This window comes from Varanus komodoensis, unplaced genomic scaffold (genome assembly GCF_004798865.1).
Source record: "Varanus komodoensis strain SLA01 unplaced genomic scaffold, ASM479886v1 scaffold19, whole genome shotgun sequence".
NCBI lineage: Eukaryota > Metazoa > Chordata > Lepidosauria > Squamata > Varanidae > Varanus > Varanus komodoensis.
The window spans coordinates 5,755,298-5,774,157 of NW_025335550.1; the positions used below are offsets into that span (position 1 = coordinate 5,755,298).

The 18,860-nt window shown below is 44.8% G+C and overlaps 1 protein-coding gene across 1 annotated transcript in view; it reads left to right on the forward strand.

The window, feature by feature from the left end:
* NKD1 (NKD inhibitor of WNT signaling pathway 1) overlaps positions 1–18,860 on the forward strand; it is a 129,466-nt gene that overhangs the window by 66,827 nt on the left and 43,779 nt on the right. Inside the window, exon 4 of the mRNA XM_044427799.1 lies at positions 15,484–15,541. Coding sequence (XP_044283734.1) covers positions 15,484–15,541 — 58 coding nt within the window. The remainder of the gene's footprint in view (positions 1–15,483; positions 15,542–18,860) is intronic.

Below are 18,860 nucleotides of genomic sequence, written 5' to 3' on the forward strand. Positions count from 1 at the left end.
AGTCTTAGGAGAGGCATTTTGACCTTCCTGAAGGGGCATAAAGTTGCACATGATGCAGAAAGCCACCGAATGATCAAGAGAGAAGGCGTGTGGCCCTCGGGGAGATCACTGGAGATGCTGCTTGGCCCCTGGAGCTGCGATTCTGCACTCCCATTCTAGAAACTTCTAGAAGTGGAGGGAGAGTCTCTGCCCCAGAGAAGCTGTTGGGAGGCATAGGAGCAACCGAATGGATTTTCTTCCCATTTTACATATAAAAGCCAAGAAGAAGTTTCTGAAGTTCTTAGACAGCTCATATAAGTTTAGAAACCAAGTTTGAACAAACAAAATCTCCACTGTTTGGGTTATGAATATTTGGACAGAGCTTTGAATGGGGAAAGCAGCAACATGGCAACTTTTATGAGTTGTGAATGTTTCTGATATAGTTCCAAGCTTTAAATCCCTTAGTTGGGCAAAAAATTTCATCTGCCTCAACGTCTTACTAATTTGGGATTTAATTTTACATCAGGGTTAAAGGCAAAGATTGTGCCATATTATCCTTGAAAAAGAAAAAAACATTGAGCAGTGAAGGGTAGGGCTGAGAGAAAACGTGTGAGTTTAATTTTCCATGCGGACTTTTCTGGCTCTTGTAGCAGGTACTGAAATGTTGGTCAACCTGTCGCTCTTTTCTTCTCCTCACTCCTTTTTTACATAGTGGTAAAAATTGTTGCATTGCATTCTCCAAACTCTTGAATCCAGCTGGGATCTAGAGGCCATCTAGCAGGGTCATTTTTTTATGTTTTAAAGTTGGTTTGCATGGCAAGGTGAGGATGGTGCCCTTCCATCACTGTAGGTCGAACAGTGACACCCAAAGGTTGAAACGACTCCTCTTGATAAAACATGTAAAGACAAATGTGGTCCTTTTTTATTGGTATGAAGCACTTTGCTACCTGAGCTGTCCCGTTGTGTTTTAAGGCACGCTGCGCTCAGCACCGATGAGGCAAAAGGGCAGGAATCATGTTGTGTTTCTTGAAAGATTTTACAGCACCTGAAGGTCCCCGTTCTTGTTTGCATCATTCCTTTCTCTCTTTGTTGTTTTGCCCCGAGTCTGAGTAACATCATGGTTCTTAGGCCTGAGCTTTAGTTCCCTTTATGAAGAGGTTTGCAAGCAAGCTTTCTCTGTTGTCCTTGCTGTGAGACTCTGCACTACAAAAATAACCATCTTATGGAATTCTTAGTCAAGATTTTAACCTCACCGAATTTATGTGCATTCGTGTGTCTGTTACAGGTGCTTTTGGAGATGATGAAAGAAATGTGTTCTAATCTCCAATGGAATAAACAAAAGAGCACTATTCTTTGTCAGACACAAATGAAACAAAATAGCCATGAAAGAATAGATGACTTGGTGGATCAACTATGTTTTAGCCAATTAATCTGCCTAATCAGTTAATTAGGGTTTGGAGCCCTTACTTCTCCATGCTAGAAAGGAACTGCAAATTTATACATAATTTGCTTCTCGCTTGGCTGTCCAGGGAGTGTGATGCTTTTGGGCGGCTTTCAAATGGATGCAGTAAATAAGTCTCTCCAAATACGAGGGGTCTTCAGAAATTTTCTGCACTTTTAGAAACGCTATTTATTAAGAATTTCAGAAGCAAATTACTTCACTTTTCTACATAGTCACCTTCCTTTGTGATGTATTTTCCCAGCATCGTACCAACTTTTAAAAGCCATCAGCAAATAATATATAAAATATATTTATAAAATATAAAAGTGCAGAAACTGTTTGAAGACCCCTTGTGGAAACAATGTCTTCCACATAAGTTTTTGGTACCTTTGAATTAGTGTTAACTGCACATTTTCCATCCTATCAGGTCAGGCCTTTGTCATAGTGATGGTAAGTGGGTGACAATTTCCAGGCTTGGAATTCTTTCTGAAGTGGGCTACCCTGAAGTACTAGAAATAAATAACCTACATGGCTAAGTTATAACAGAGTGAGCTTTCTGAAGGATTATGTTCGGCTTCCAGAAACCTTATTTTGCTTGAGCTTAACCTGTTATGAAAATGGATGTCCAGATGTTACAAAAAGAAAACAGAGAAAGTTGGGCTGGCATGGATCAGTCCTGTCTTTAGGCAAACGACAGCATGATCAAAGGAAAAGTACAAGGACCGGTGGAACAGCTGTTCCAGGGGGATGCACGGAGTGACATGATGCAGCGGCTTCGCTGAAGCTAAGCAGGTTGGACTCTGGCCCACGCCTGGATGGACGGTCACCTCAAAACCCGTGTGCACGATTTTGAGTTCCATGATGGAAAGGGCGACATACACACGCAGTCTCACCAGTCAAGCCAGGCTGCGGAATGAAATGACCCGCTTCGTGATGGGGGTAGGGTGAGTGATGGAAGGCACAAATTAATGCCTGAATAATTCATTGTCTGGTGAATATCTGGTGATATTCATTGTCTTGAGATGTATATTCCGATAGCTGTCACTATTCTTAAATTGGTGGCTCTTGTGCGCAAAATCTTGCCCATCCAGCCAATGGCTTTTTGCATTGTTTGGAAGGGGAATGAAGCCGATGGGGGAGAATCATGCAGAAGATGGGCCTGGGAAAATGGCCTGCAGCCACTGAAGGGATGATGAGGAAACAGAATGGGCTGGGTCACGCATGTCCCTAAAGGTGTGCGTGTCGTGGATCCCACGGCTTGGGACTGGGCTTTCTAAAAGAACACCTGTTTCCACATATCCCTGCCAGAGCACTCAGGTCATCCATGGAGGCCCTTCTTTGCAAACCCACACAAAGGAAAAGGGCCTTCTCGGTCATCACACCTCACTTCGGGATTCCTTTCCAAGGGAGGTGCAACTGGCACCCGCTTGTTCTTGCTTTCGGCACCAAGTTAAGACTTTTTTAATTTGGTATCTGTTTTTAGATTATGAATATTGGTCTTGCTGCTGGTTTATTGCTTTACTGTTTTATTGATTATACTGCATTTATCCCCCTGTTGTATTTATATAGCATTTTTATTATATTATGTTTTATGGTTTTGGCTATCATTGTCATCTGTTTTTATCTATAGTATTGTTATGCGTGTGCTGTGAGCTGCCCAGAGAGCTTTCTGGCTATGGGGGCATACCAGTTGCAATAACTAAATAAATAATCGAGGATGAGCCCATATTTTCCAAAAGGAAGGGCATAGTATTTTGAGCGGTTGTACAATGGTGGGGGTTGAATCCTCTGGCCTCCCATTCTAAAAAAGGGAAGTCACTCACAAGCACAGCAAAGCTTTGCTTGTGAACATTGAAGGTGCTTTGGGAGCTGTCGACCTGTGTCTTCACTCAGTGCTTGTGCAGAATCCTTGGAGAAAACAAGACTCTGGACATCCAACATCATTCTGAAAGGCACCGAATTCCTTTTGCATTTCGGAAAGATTCTCTGGTGTCCCTCCAGAATGTTGTTCTCACAGCCCGAACGTTGGTATATGTAACACAAGAGTTTGATGGAGCAGCTAAATAGATACTGATGTGATGGGGTCTCAGCCTTGGGCCAGGGTTGGGTCAGCCTGACTGGGCTTCTGCTGAGGCCCACCTACCTGCAGGAGGTCTACTGCTGAACCTCAGAGTGTCTTGCGCCTGCTGCTGCTCGCTCTTGCTGTTGCTACAGGGCCGACCCTATCAGTAGGGGGAGTGAGAAGGCCAACTCAAGCACCACCGTGCCATCAGGAGGACAGGGCTGTCATTGGCTCCATCTCCCTGCTCTTGCCCATGCCCTTCCGGCATGCCTAGAGATGGTCAGGGCTTTCTCTCATTGTGTGGCTATTGAGGGGTACAGCATTTAAACCCCAGATCTGCCTGCACCCTCCATCTGAGTCGAATCCAGGTGGCAGTTCTTGTCCCAGATGCCTTTTGGGGGGTCCTCCGTGAGTCCTTCTGCTCATCCCTGCATTCACCTGCTGAATTGCCCTTTCACTAAGTACCTCGGAGAGGAAGGTAAGTCAGGGAGCAGGTATTCTTCCTCCTGTCTTTGATTTGTGTTCTCCACCTGGGCTTCAGGGCAAGGATGGCACGGGTGGTGCTCGGGACCGAAAGGTCTGTGGCTTGAGGCCCCAGGATGAAAAATGCACGAATGTGAAGATGCTACTTGACACATGCTCTCTGTGTGTGTGTGTGTGTCTGCAAAGGACATACATGTTTGAAAAAAAAGATGCATGGACAAGGGATAGGAGTGTTTGTTTTCAGGAAAACGCCTCCTGCAAAAAAATTCGAGGTGAGGGGCAACCGAGGTGAAGCGCATGTGGGCAAAAGGCCGGCACATCTGGGGGACCAGATGTGCCGAAGGAGGTCGGGGCCCTGAACATGCGTTTCATCCAGCAGGGTGGTAAGCGTAGGGCCTCCCGGGGAATTGGGGCTTCTGATGCAAGACGCAGGCTCCAGCCCTAGAAGGTCGCTCTGAGCAGCACCTCTGGACCGCAGACAGGCTGCGAGGAATAGCCGGAGGAGGAGTGCTGCGGGTTTACCGGGGTGCATGAGTGTCCGGTCCCTGAACAACACCTAAAGCGCGCCTTGAGACTGTTTCCGGAACCTGCCCTTTCTCTCTCTTCCCCATGTTTCTGCCTTGATGCACACCAGGGATGGGAAATGTCTGGCCCTCCGGAACCTGTGTGACTACAGCTCCCATCATCCCTGGCCAGCAGGATTGCCTGCCTCATTAATATCCTGCCAGCGACATCCCTGAAATGGCTTTCCACTGGGCCACGCGATCCAAACCGTGGAGGATTCCCCACTCTTCTTAAGTTTGTCTTTTCCGTTATGTAGCTCTGCTCTTTTGACTGTCTGCCCTGTAGTTTTTTATTGCTGTAAATAGTCAGGCACTGCTTTCCAGAGGATAAGGCATGGTAAGATATTGCACCCATAGATACCTTCCTGCCCCCTTAGATCAGCTCAGGAGGCTTTCTACGTGAACCACCCCTCATGGGGGGCAACTAGGCAAGGGCCTTTTCTGCTGCTGCTCCCCATCTCTGGAACTCCCTCCCTGGGGAAATTCACCTGGCACCATCTTTATTTTCCTTTCGGCATCAGACAAAGACGTATCTGTTTAGGATTTTTTTAATGTTTAGCCTGTGTGCTGTGGCCCTTTTTGTTTTATAGATGTTTAATTTATTATGTTTTAATTGGTCTTTAATATGTTTTTACTCCGTTGGTTATGTTTTACATTGTGAGCCGCCTAGGAAGACCTCGGCAATTATAGGCAGCCTATAAATATATGCAAATAAATAAACAGATAATGATACAATGCATGCCACGAGAAAGATAAACGGAGGGCGTGGGATGGTGCACAAGGCAGCCATGGAGGGGGAGAACGGCTTCTAAATCCTCTTCAAGGCTTGGCTTCTACAAGCGGCGCTTCTGCCGCAGTGCATTTTCATCCTCTCCCCCTTCTCTGACACTCTTCTTTTTGGTGGTCTTTTATATCCCTCCAAATATAGGGCAAGTGCCAAGTCTGAAGAATGCTGCTGATCGGGGTGGGGCAAGACAGAGAACCCCACTGTTTCAAACCCTGTGATCCCAAATGTCTTGATCTTCCAGCCCTAGCACAGGCAAACCTCCCACCGATTTCAAGGAGCGGCTGGCCGGCATCAGGACAGGAAGAAAGGAGCAGCAAGTTGCGCCTAGCCGTGCAGTCCGATACCTCCCACCGGGGAGCTGATGTCATCTTATTATTCTCCCCCCCACCCCCAGCCCTTCTAGCAGCTCTTGGTGATTCCTGGGACCGTTGGGATCGACTTGGGGAAGATGTTGCACTGCATTTTTAAAGACGCTTGCTCCTTGGGAGGAAAGCTATGGCAACTCTAGACAGCATACTAAAAAGCACAGACATCGCCCTGCTGACGAAAGTTCGTATAGTCAAGGCTGTGGTTTTCCCAGTTGCAATGTATGGCTGTGAGAGCTGGACCATCAGGAAGGCTGAGCGCCAAAGAATTGATGCTTTTGAATTGTGGTGTTGGAGGAGACTCCTGCGAGTCCCTTGGACTGCAAAAAGGTCAAATCAGTCAATCCTAAAGGAAATCAACCCTGACTGCTCTTAAGGTCAGGTGCTAATGTTGAAGCTCAAATACTTTGGCTACCTAATGAGAAGGAAGGACTCATTGGAGAAGACCCTGATGCTGGGAACAATTGATGGCAAAAGGAGAAGGGGGCGGCAGAGGATGAGGTGGCTGGATGGAGCCACTGGGGCAGTGGGTGTGGGCTTGGGTGGACTCTGGAGGATGGCGGAGGACAGGAGAACCTGGCGGAATGTTGTCCATGGGGTTGTGAAGAGTTGAGCACAACTTTGTGACTGAACAACAACATGCTTTGCTAGGATGATGAATGATAAAAATGCTTCTGGTTTACTGGGAGCAGGGCCCTGCTAACCAGCTGTTGTTTGAGGGGGTCACCTTAAGCCCTTCTGTTCCCCTCTGGCTGAGGAGGCAGGAACAGTGTCAGTTTTCCACTGTAAGGAAGGCTGGATGATATTCAGAAGTGATGCCCTATGAAGCCCTTCTCATACTTCCAGGCGCACCCCGAAGCCCTGTGCAAGGACAGCAAATGAAGCATGGGGCTTGCTTGTAGGCCAAGAGTGGGCAGAAGGTAAATCAGGATTGTATTCTGGTGAAAATATATTTTGGTGAAATGAAAGGCGTTGGGGACTAGGAGAAATTTTGTGGCGGAAGGAAGCTGAGCTCTATCGGTATTCAGATCCAGTTCTTCAGCTCCTGATTCTTTTAATTCTTACTCATTTAATTCTAATTGTGAGTTTTATTTTTATGGGGCAACAGTTGTGATTTATTGGTGTAACGGTGTTTTTGTTTTACATTAACTGTGAATTTCTGCATTTGGGTGTATAAATTGCTTCTAGGCTGGTGGGAAGTGGCACATCAGTTTTAAAACGACAGCGAGTGTAACTCATCTTTTAAGTCAGACCCTCTTGGTTCTGAGAAGAAGCTTGAAGTCCGTCCACCCCATTTGTAGCACAAATGGTCCAACTCTTTCCTCAGTACAGGAAATCTGGAGTTGGACCATCCCGGGCAGAAGGTTGTCTGGTCTCTGCTTGAAGGCCTCCATCGGGAAAACCTGCCCCACTGTTGCAAAATATTTCCATTGTTGAACTGTTTGGCCAAAATCTACCTTCCCATAACTTCATACCCACTAAGGGAAGCCTAGAGAACTTCCTCTTTGCCATTTGAGAAGGGAAGTTCTACCTTCTGGCAACTGTGAAAGTAACTCTGAGCAACATCCCTTATGCTTATTTAGTGGTGTTGGGAGTGATCCTGGCGCCCCATTTGTGTGCATGACACATTAGAGAGTACAAGAGACCAAGGTGCAAACCCAAATGTGACATGGGAAGAGGCACAATGTTTCTACCAAGAATTGATGAAGAACCCACAATGGGGCAGGGCGAGAGAGCACCTTGCTTCAAGAGTCTTGGAATGGTCCTTGGAATGGAGGGACTTATGACTCTTGACAAGCTCTGCCTGTGCTTTAAGGGATGAGATGCCTTAAAGGCAGCCTCTAACTCAGGACACGTGCTTTTCCTTCCCAACAAATCCCTCAGACTCATTGTTTGAGGGACCCCCTCTCTTGATAGCTTCTGTCTCAGAACCAGGCTTGATGATGGCACACAACTCTGAACCAGCCTGAGCCCAGTTTGCTGCTATAAATACAATCCCTGGCAGTGAAGTTGTTAGCAGTGCAAGAGTGGATTCTTCCTCACTTGTGGGTGAACTGAAGGGTTCTGGTCCATATGAGCAGAAAAGAAGTGCAGACTCTGGGTGTAACAGTTAATTCAGAGTCAGTTAGGAGTCCCAGGGACATGATGGGTGCTTTCCAGTGTTCGTGGAACATAGAAAGGCCCACTGAATGAATGAGGCTTAAGTTAGTCCTGATGAATTTACATCCTGGTCATTTCAGTGAGTCTACTTTAACTCGGGGAAGGAATGTCATGCATAAAGCAAACTATTTCCACTTTTGCAAAGTGCAAGAACCAGGCAATTTCTTGCAGAAGTTATTCTCTGCAAACATTTGGCCTTTCTCCTTGTTCTCCTCTCTTCTCCTCTCCCCCACTTTTTCCCACCTCCATGTTTCCTGAACTACAAGAATTCTTGGAATATATTAGTTGTAATGAGTTATGCGGGCACAATTTTTTCTTTCTCTGTATTTCTCTTTGAAACTTCATGGCATTAACATCTGTTAGCTTTTAAGAGAACAGAGTTTCAGACAAAAGGGCTGTTGTGGTGGGGGGAGAGAAACATAGTGGGGAGAAGAAGCAAAAATATTACATTTTGGAGTAGGAGCGCTCTGTTTCAAAGTCTGCGGGTGGGGTCTGCTAAACCCCTGCACTTTTGATGTGGCTCCTTTTAAGGAAATGCGCACAGCAGATTGGTCTGGGTACTGAAAACGCAGTGGTACATGTGCGTGTGTGTGTTTGAATTGCTGGCTTAAACGAACTCTCGAGATGAAATGGCCTGGTACAACACAGTTGCTACAGAAACGCCAGCATGGAAATAGACGTCCCACTTTTTGGAGGGGGTCAGCCGAAATTGGTCTGAAACAAGAGAAGTTTTATTGGCACAGCCTGCTTTGCTTAGGCATGAACATGTAGGACCTTTGACTTGAGAAGAACTTCTAGCAGGAACAGAGCAAAGTGCTTACCGTTGGCTCTGTCCATTTGGCTGTTCTGCCCAGGTGTGCTGACACAGGCAGGCAACAACAGCAGTCCAGTGCACCAAGCAAGATTCTTCCCTAGCCCTTCCTAGAGCTGGGAACATTCTGCATCCAAAGTGGAGTTTCTGCTAATGACCTAGAGCGCTTCCTTGTTTGGTATGGACATCACAGCTCATTGTAGCCTTCAAGAGGACACGGTATGGAGCTGCCATGCTGGTCTTCCCATTAGGCATGTTCCTTCTCTTCCCATCATGTCTTCCTCTGCCCCCTGGAAGGTTAACCCAGTGGCAGCTCTCCTCTGGACGATTCCACGGTGTCCCCTGTTTAGCTTTGCTCTGCTCTGAAGCCTTGTAGGAGATTTTAGTGGCAGCCGCAGCTATTTTTTAATGGGGGATGATAGGATGTGGGGCTCTGTCTGAAGATGCCACATGCCTGCACTCCAGGTTCTGTCAGCTCCAGTCAGTAATCCTGGAAGTTGCAGTCAGAAACAACTGAAGGATGCAAAATTGGCGAAGGCTGGAATAGGCCTTTGCAGCCAGCAGTGTGACTGTGAGAAAAAACACAAAATTAATTCATGGGGAGAGTGTGCATGCCACCAACTGATCACAGCCGGAATCAGAAATTGTGCCCACCTGCTGCCTTGCCCTCATTTGACTAGAATGGTTAGGCGACAGCTCTAATTATTATATTATTAATAATATTAATAGTATATATTAAATATAGTAATACATTATATTTAATATAGTAATATTAATATATTAAATAATATAAATGTTTTATTAAATATTATTATTAAAATATCATTTTCATGGGGCCGTTTGGTAAAATCTCCACTACTGATGAGAGCCGATGGTGTGTTCTGTAAAAGCCAGGGTAGCATTACCCAGAATTCAAGCACAGCTTGGGGGTTTTAGTTTCTTCAAGACTGTGTACCAGTAGCTTTTCTCTTCTCCATCCTTCTCGTCTCGGCTTTCTCTCCCACTGGCTCGTGGCAGCTGGCTTGCATATTTTTGAATGTAGGAGGGGAGGGGTGAAAAATATCCTGTCTTTTCAAGTTATCAATGTGTCTGTTCAGACCGGGGCTCACTCTTTGGCTGGAAGACTGACGAAACGCCGATGATCTCGGAGTTTGTTCGTGTGTGCATATCTTGTAATGTTTCTTCCTCTCTCTCTCACCCTCTGCCACAGCCATCCTGCAACTTTCTGGCATGCCTGAATAATGGCTGCATATCAAAAGGAAGTGTTGACACACCTGGGTTTGTGGATGGGGGAAGGGAGCGCCAGGAGATAGAGAAGCAGGGAGCGTTCGGTGCCGGTGGAATGCGAGCCATCTGTACTTGCGGAACCTCCCGTTGACAGATTTATGGAGCAGCGTTGGCCTCGGCTTCAGAGCTTGTACACCTGTGTTTTGTTGCAGGGGATAACTGCCATGCAGCATTCACAAATGGTGCTGGGCAGCGTTGCAGCCCGCCAGCGCCATCCTGTGAGGATGGATCGCGCCTGTTGGGAGTGACCAGGAGTTGAACAGACGGGGGGGGGGGGGAGACGTGGCAGCTCCTGACCCGCCTGGCACTGCCCGTTGTGGGGAGCCTCCTGAAGCTGCCGAGAGAAGGCAGAAATGCTGCGTTATCATCACACGTTCCAGACCGCTGCCTGCTTCTCCCAGTCTGACCAAGCTGTTGTTGGTTCCACTGTTTGTATGGGAAGACCAAATCATGAGAAGTAGCAGTTCCTCTATACTCCTGTCTAGTCAGCCCTCACCTGGAATACTGTGTCCAGTTCTGGGCACCAAGATTTAAGAAAGATGCAGGTAAATTAGAAAGGGTCCAGCAGAGGGCAACAAAAATGATCCAGGGTTTGGAAACACTGCCCTGTGAGGAGAGACTGAGAATACTGGGCATGTTCAGCCTTGAGAAGAGAAGACTGAGGGGGGACATGATATTTATTTGTTTATAAAATTTGTATGCCATCCAATTACTTGCGTCTCTGAACGGCTTACAGCATAAATAAATTGACAACCCACTCTGGCTGCAAGTTAATAAAAATACAACAGTAAAATTCAATATTAAAACATATTAAAATATTGGTTAAATAAAAAGGTCTTAACCTGGCTCCGAAAAGCATATAATGACGGTGCCAGGCGGACCTCTCTGGGGAGCACATTCCATATCCCTCTATAAGTACCTCAAAGGCTGTCACAGAGAGGAAGGTCAAGATCTCTTCTCACTGATACCAGAGCCTCCTCCAGCACCACAAGTCAAAGGCCTCAGTTCTTCGGTGCTCTGCCTTTCTTACAGTCCAGCTCTCACAGCCATACGTTGCAACTGGGAAAACCATAGCCTTGACTATATGTACTTTTGTCGGCAGGGTGTTGTCTCTGCTTTTTAGTATGCTGTCTAGAGTTGCCATAACTTTCCTCCCAAGGATCAAGCGTCTTTTAATTTCTTGGCTGCAGTCACCGTCTACAGTGATCTTGGAGCCCAAGTAAATGAAATCTGTCACTACCTCCATTTCTTCCCCATCTATTTGCCAGGAAGTGATAGGACAGGATGCCAGTATCTTAGTATTCTTAATGTTGAGTTTCAATCTGCTCGTGCAGGGATGGGTTAATAGAACAACGGCAAGGAACAAGCAAGTGCAGCTTCCTCTTGAGTTAATAAGCAAATATTTCTCCTTTTGGTGCCTAAAATAATAATAATGTGCATTGTATGTCTAGCTACACAGCCCTATTAAATAGATGCCTGTCCGTTGGAGATAATGCATGGCATAATCATGCTGGCATAAAGGAGCAAATTTAATGGACAGCCGATGAGTTTTGCTGGCCCACCAGTGTCACTGAAATGCACAAAGGTTACTGTGGTCTGTTTTAGAAAAGGGTATTTGGTTAATGGGGTGCTAATGCTTATACTGGTGCTTTTGCAAAATCAACAAGGGAATAATAACTATATCAACAATGGTTATAATAACTAGGCTCAGGAAGGGATTTTTTTTGAAAGCCAAGCCTGCATTTTCAGTAATTATCTGCTTGCTACTAAATAAATGACTGAAATAAAAGTGCAAACCAGAGACTGATAAACAAGAGATGCTGCTTAAAGAGAGATAAAAACATGGTGACAAAATAGGGGCATTTCACTTCTAAAATGTTAACTTTTTAATGTGCCTACTCCAAGCATTCTCACTAATTAGTTAAAGATAAGCCCATGGACTGTTTGCATTAAAAGTGGAGGAATCCTATAACTGTAGAGTAATAAAGGGTAAATGTCCTGGTTTGGGTTTTCAGGGTTGTGTGTGGCCCTTGAAACTCACGATTTTGGGGAATGAAAGTGTAGATGCAAATAGGGCTGGAGGCTAGTATTTGTGTTTTCTAAGGCTAAGCTTCATGCCCAGGCGTAAGGCTTAATGAACATAGTGCAGCTTAATGATGAGTAGGCACTGCTTGCTCCAGCAGAGCATACAATGGTGCGGGAATGGGGAGACCCACAGTTGAAGGAAGCAGTGCGTCTCTGATGGAAAGACACTGAATTTGGAATTGCGTTGGCTTGGAAAAATGGTGAGTGAGCACAGATGTGGTAGAGGTAATCTGGTGAAGCTGATGGGCGGGAGAGCCAGGACGGATGAAGGGAATCGTTCTTCATATAGTGCACCGGTAAACTGCGGAACTCATTGCCACTTGATTTGGTGATGGTTGCTAACTTGGACTGCTTTAAAGGGGGATAAGACACATTCATGGGTGATCAGGCTACCTGTGGTCATGAGTCATCATAACCATCCATTGCTTCCAGTATCAGAGGTAATATGCTTTGCAATCTTACTTGCTAGGGAATCCAGCTTGGGGGCTGCTGTTGCATGCATCCTGCTGATGTACTTTCCTTAGGCATCTGGCTTGCCACTCTGGGAACATATTGGACTAGATACCTCTTATCTCTGATCAATCTAAGGCCTTATCCAGCACAATTCTTACCTGATTTCTTTCTTTCCATTTCCATCATTTATTTGGGATAATTGCATGCTACTTAACTTTTACAAGATCCTCCAGAAGTTCACCCAGGAACATTAACATCACCTTTCAAATACAGTTAAAATATAATATTGAAACAGTTTCAATCACAGCAATACATAAATTATAATTATGCTGCTCCATTTTAGTTGCTTATTTTAATCGATGTAATCAATTTATTATCATCCTGGCTGAACAAGAGCATTTTCAGGAGGACTTTGAGATTTTTCAGAGTATGTGCATTTTTGGTACAGATTTTTTTCAACTGTGTGCATTTTTGCAAGTTACCTCTTCACAGAATTTCCTCATTTCCTCAAACATGCACCTTTCTGAGCTCCTTCAAATGTGCAAATTTTATGTTCCTTCCTTCCTTCCTTCCTTCCTTCCTATTTCTTTTTTGCAAACGTTATTCCAAATTGGGAAAGTATACATTTTCAATATCTAACCAAGTTCCGGTGCATGGTCCTATTTGAGGAGTGCAAATTTTGTAAGTTCGCATTGCAGTGCACAGCAAATTTTTTTCACCCATCCTTTCTTGAGCCATTTATTACTCTAGACCTATAATAAAGGGATTGATGTAACATAGAAACATAGAAACAGAACGAGTCAGAAGGGTCTCCCGGGCCATCTAGTCTGACCCCCTTTCAACACTATCAGTATTCAGTGTAACGGATGGGCATGGGAAGGGGAAACCAGGCAACTGAGGCATTTTCAGTCTGAAAGTGTCTTCTGACCTGGCTGGATGGATCAGAAATAAGCTGGGAAAGCTAGTCAGGAATTGTCCCTCCTTCTTTGGAAGGGAATTTGAATTGTGATGAAAGGAAGTGTTCCTTTGACCTCTGTCAGCACTTTCCAGAAGGGGAATTATTGGTGGCTTGCTGAAGTTCTAGGGCAGCAGTTCCCAAACTGTGTTCCATAGAACCCCAGGGTTCTGCAAAAGCCTTGTAGGGGTTCTGCAAGAAATCTCAAAAATCAAAGTTAAAACAGATTTTGAAAGGAAACCACACAAGGCAACTATTCAATTGTCAGGACTGGTCAGATCCAGTATTTTCTTGCCCCAAAATAAATGTTTGTGGTTATATCTAATGTTTTCTTGTACCAAAAGAAATGTTTGTGGTTATATTTAAAATGTTTTCTCTTTATTTCCAAACCTACATTATGGAAAGCACTCGGACAATAGAAGCAGATGAAAGAAGGAAGATAGTTGTGGGTAAAAATCAGGGACAGAGTTAGGGTTCCACGGAGAAAAAGGTCTTCGGAAAGGTTCCATGACTGAGAAAGTTTGGGAACTGCTTGTCTAGGGAATTAATTCATAGGAAGAAGAGGAGGTCACTTTTGGAAATAAACAAAGCTTTGAAAAGATACTGCTGGCATGCTAAGCATAGTGCTGTCCGTTAGAAGCACCAGAAGGTTCTAATCTCATCTCTTGGCCAAGAAAATGCCAGGTTTTTAAAGAGGAAAAAGTGGATTTCAAGTAAATGGAATAGGGATGGGTTTGAGGATTAGCCTGAGCTGGAGGCTGTAATTTTTTCCAAGACTTTTATGACCTGCAAGATGTGGTTTGAAAAATCAGATTATAATACTTGTGCAAGGAAGTACTTACAGATTGGCCAAAGAATCCTCTTTGGGGTTTTCCTCTGTTATGACCGGCTAGAGAAGTGCTAAAAACTAACTTTTCTTGTAAAGGGGTATTCAAGTCATTAAAGCTCTCTTTTCTTGCCCATCAGTTCTACAGGTTGCTTTCTTTTGTTCTGCAAATGTATTCAGCACACGCGATCTAATGTTACGATATTAAATACGTATGCTGAGCTATAAATTGAAATTGCAAAGGATCTTTCTGTGTTTTGGTTGATAAGTCAACAGTGCTTCTTCCATTACATGCGGAAAGACTTCAAGCCAAAATAAACATAACACTATTCATACAATTAGCAACTGCACAATTGTGTTTTGTGTGTGCATTATGGGTGGAGGGACACAGGGACTCTGGTCTAGATGGGGATGCTGGAGGAAGAGGGAGTGAAGGGGCTTTAAACCTTTGGTCCCAGTCATGGGTGGTGTACCTCCATGTGTACAGGCATGGCTTAGTTGTAAGCTCTCCTTACAGGTGAGGGCCAGGGCTTTTTTTGTCATAGAACATACCGGAACAGCGTTCTGGCACCGTTTTTTGATGGATTTTTCCAGTGGAGTGATTTTGAATCGCCTGCGGGCTGCTTGTGTGTCCGTGCTGATTGTGAGGGCGCTGCTCGGCTTGGGCTGCTGCTCGGCTTGGGATCGGTCTTGTGGTCGCGCGCTGAGTGCTTACTGCCGGCGGCGACCATTATGTTTGTGTGTGTAGAGTGACTAGCTACGTGCAAAAGGTAAATAAATTCTTTATTTCAAAAAAAAAGTTGGTGAATTGAAAATCCTTTTTAGTGTAAAAGTGTGACTCCAAGACGTGAGTTCCGGCACCTTTTTTTTTTTTTTTTTAACAAAAAAAGCACTGGTGATGGCTAATGGAGATTGAGATTGGATTGGCCAATTGTTCCATTTGTATCCCTCCAAGGATCCTCAGGCTGCTTATATAATCCTTCTCCTCATTTTATGCTCACAACAGTCTTGTGAGGTTGCTTAGGCTGGCCCAAAGTCCCTCAGTGAGCTACATGGCATCTCCTGGGCTCACCTGATCCTCGAACCACTGGCTTTCTGTGAAACTCTGGCCAGATTTTGCAGGCTAATGTTAGTCACAAATGTTGTTGTTTTGATTTGACGAGTGTCTAACTTGCATGCTATATGTGTGCTAATATTGGCATTGGTTTCTGTTTGTTTTTTTACAGGATCCAGCTGGTGAAGGTTACAGAGAGGCAATTGAAAACGAACACTTTCATCTGGAAGGTACCTTGAAAACTAATAATCCGTGAATTGCTTGACGCTGTGCCTTATTTATGCAAAGGAAGCACTCTGGGCTTAGAAGGTATATGCACTTATGTGAATGTGTAGTGCAGGGATAAAGGAAACCCCTTTTGTGGTGTCTTCCATCAGTCAGAGGAAGAGGTATGTGTGATGGAGTTTTTGCTTCCTATCTGAGAACCCTAAGTAGGGCTATAGGTTGCATCTATAAATTTAAAATAAATAAATAAATAAAGAAAGAAAGAAAGAAAGAAAGAAAGAAAGAAAGAAAGGGAAACCATTGGTGCAGTGCACAATCAGAAGGGATGATTGAGAAATCTGTTCACTTCACATTTTAATGCAATTGTTCCTCAGAGTGCAGTTTAGGCAAACACAGAACCGAAAACTGGGCTATTCTTCAAAATTTGCAAGTCCCCAAATCTTTGCAGCTGAGTTCGCCACTCACAAAATGATCACATTAGTTGATGCAGTGTGCAAAAATCTTATAGTTCATGCACCAAGACTAGTTTGGTTCCTTCTCTGTTCACTTTATGTAAGCAGTCTAAAACGTTTGAATTCCAACAGGCGTTTGGGGAATGGACCATGAGTTTGTGCTGAGTTACTGGAACAGTTAGTTTTACTGTTACTGGTTTTGTACTATTTTTAACCCAGGTAGTTTAATTTTAATATTTAATTGATTTAATTATATTTTTAACTTTTATGTACTTTTGAATGTATGGAACTTTAATGTTGTGAGCTGTTTAATGGTATAAGCAGATACAAATATAATGTTGTGAAAGTGACATTCAAGATACTGTATGGTTAGGAAATTTGTTTGCAATGCACATGGCTATCGAACAAACTGTGTTAAAGTATACGTATTGGGAAAAACTTATACCAAAATACATACTCCAATTTTCATGAGAATTTTTTTTTAATTTTACCACTTAGCACAAACTGAACTGAAGATGGGAGTGAAATGGACTTAAGGCTGAAATGAATTTAAGACTGGAAAAATAAGAAACTTAAATTGACAAATATTGAATTTAAGCATTCAATATTTAGGGTGAAATGAATTTAAAATGGGAAAAATAGGAAACTTGAATTGACGGATTCATTCATTCCTAGAGACTAAAGATTTTGTGTGTCATAACAGCAGGAGGCACTTGTCCCAGATATGATATTTTATACTCTCCCTTCTAAAAAGACGTTCTTTAAAAAATAATAATATTGAAAAGAGTTCCAGCCAGCCTTTCCCCCAGTCATGCCATTCCTCTGTTCCTTTGCAACGTGCCTTGGCGATTCCATAATGGCCAAGAATTCACAATCTATTGGACTGGGGTATGTGGGAGGGTGTTTTCCCCCTCTGAAGTTTTCTTTTATCATCTCCCCCTCTTTTTGATCATCTACACACCTTGAGCTTCTCTCAGCATCCTGAAAACTCCTGAATACGCAGTGGCCCTGTCTGGGCTTCCCAGCCTTTGGCACCTGCCACCTGAACCTGCTAGTAGAAGGTGCGACTGAAGCAGAAGCCCCTGAAAAAAAGCGTGAAGTACTTTTGCACTGGACACTTGCATTTATTTCTGTGGCCTGCGAACACCAGACATATGTATCTAAATCACAGTATTGCCTTGAGCAGTAGATTACGGAAGGCAGCAAAAGAGCCCCCTTAAGGCAAATATAATTTCCAACATATGATTTTCTCTAACTAGCCAGGAGCAATCCTATCATTTAGGTAGTAAAACACCTTTCCTGGTGCTTTGTGTGCACAACCATCAGTGCTAAATGTTATAAGGAAAGCAGAAAGACCTTTTCATGCCAGAAGACTCCTTCCCCATGCTTTCTCCGCAGAGGCTAGGCAGGCAGACGCTTGTTTTGTAGGTTTCCTTTTTCCTTTTCTTCTTCTTTCTTCTTGAATGGATGCTTTGATGTCTCTTAGGAAGAGCCAGTGCAGTGTGGAGGGACTGCATGGTCCTCTCAAGCCCTGGCCACGTGCCCAGTTTGGACGGAAGATGGCAGAACGGGATGGCATAGGGAGACATGCAGAGAACATGTGGAGCAAGGCTAAGGAGCCGCCTAGCAAGGCCAGGATCTGCCTGGACCCCAGGCTAACGTCCAGAGCTGACCAAGAAACATGAATAACCTGGCCAGGAGGAACCAGCAGGTTGATGCATCCACACACGCTCCTCAGTTCCTCCAGCAACCTGCTCGCTCTTCCTGGTCAGGTTACACCATGAGCTTTGGCCTCATGCAGACCAGGTGGTGGTGAGCATGAGTCAAACTCTGGAAGTCATTTCTTCCTCTTGTGGACCACTGTCTGTGATACCTTCCTGACATTTCCAGGTTGTGTGGCCAAACTAAACTACCAAGGACCATGGCCTCCTGCTTTGGCCAGCATCCTCACCCAAGTCTCCCTTTGGATGGTTCCCTCATCTTCAAGACTCTGGTCTCTGATGGTCCCTCCTGCTGGATTGATCTACCTGTCCAAAGCAGAGGACAATCATTTCCCTCCAATGGGCACTTGACTCGCATAAGCTCTTTTATATGTATACATTGCCCATCTAGAAATGATGGTTCAGATTTCAGTAGAGCTCACCATAGTAAGGAGATGGACGGCATGAGCTGGTGGGCAACTTCCAGTCTCCTTTGAGGGTGTTTCATCCTTGTACTGCACAGTCCTTGGGGTTGAGGCAGCCTCCAACACTGGGGACACTCCTTTGGCAGGCCTAATAATGGTCCAAGAAGGCACATCGCCACCCCAACTCTGTGCTCCTTCCAATATTTGGCCCGATCCTGCCAAGATTCCAATTTTAGCTCCTTGCGGCCTGGTGCTGAGTTCCATTCTCAAGGATGAGCAGCACATTGTCAATCCTACCCTAGAAATCATTATGCCCATTTCTTGCTCTTGTGGACCACTGTCGGTGATCCCTTCCTGACATTTCCACGTTGGGTGGCCAAAATAAACTACCAGGTGCCACGACCTCCTGCTTGCATAACTGGTCAGATCAAGTCCCGAAGAGTCCTGATGCGGCAAGCCTTTCTTGGCTTTTGATCTCGGGCTGGGATTGGCTCCACAGCCTCAGAGTCTGAGTCCAGGACATGCTCCACAGCAGAACTGCAGTGAGGTGACAAAGTAGCCACTAGGTAAATCCTTGTTTTTGTTTTCACGTCGTCCGTGTCATTGCTCCTTCCAGCCGTCCCGCCTGTGCACATGCAACACGCTCACAGGCGCACACGTGTGAGTGTGCGCACATGGACACGCGTGATTGTGAGCAACCTATGTGAGCAGCAGAGATAAAAAGAACGGTCTGATCGGTCCGGAAAA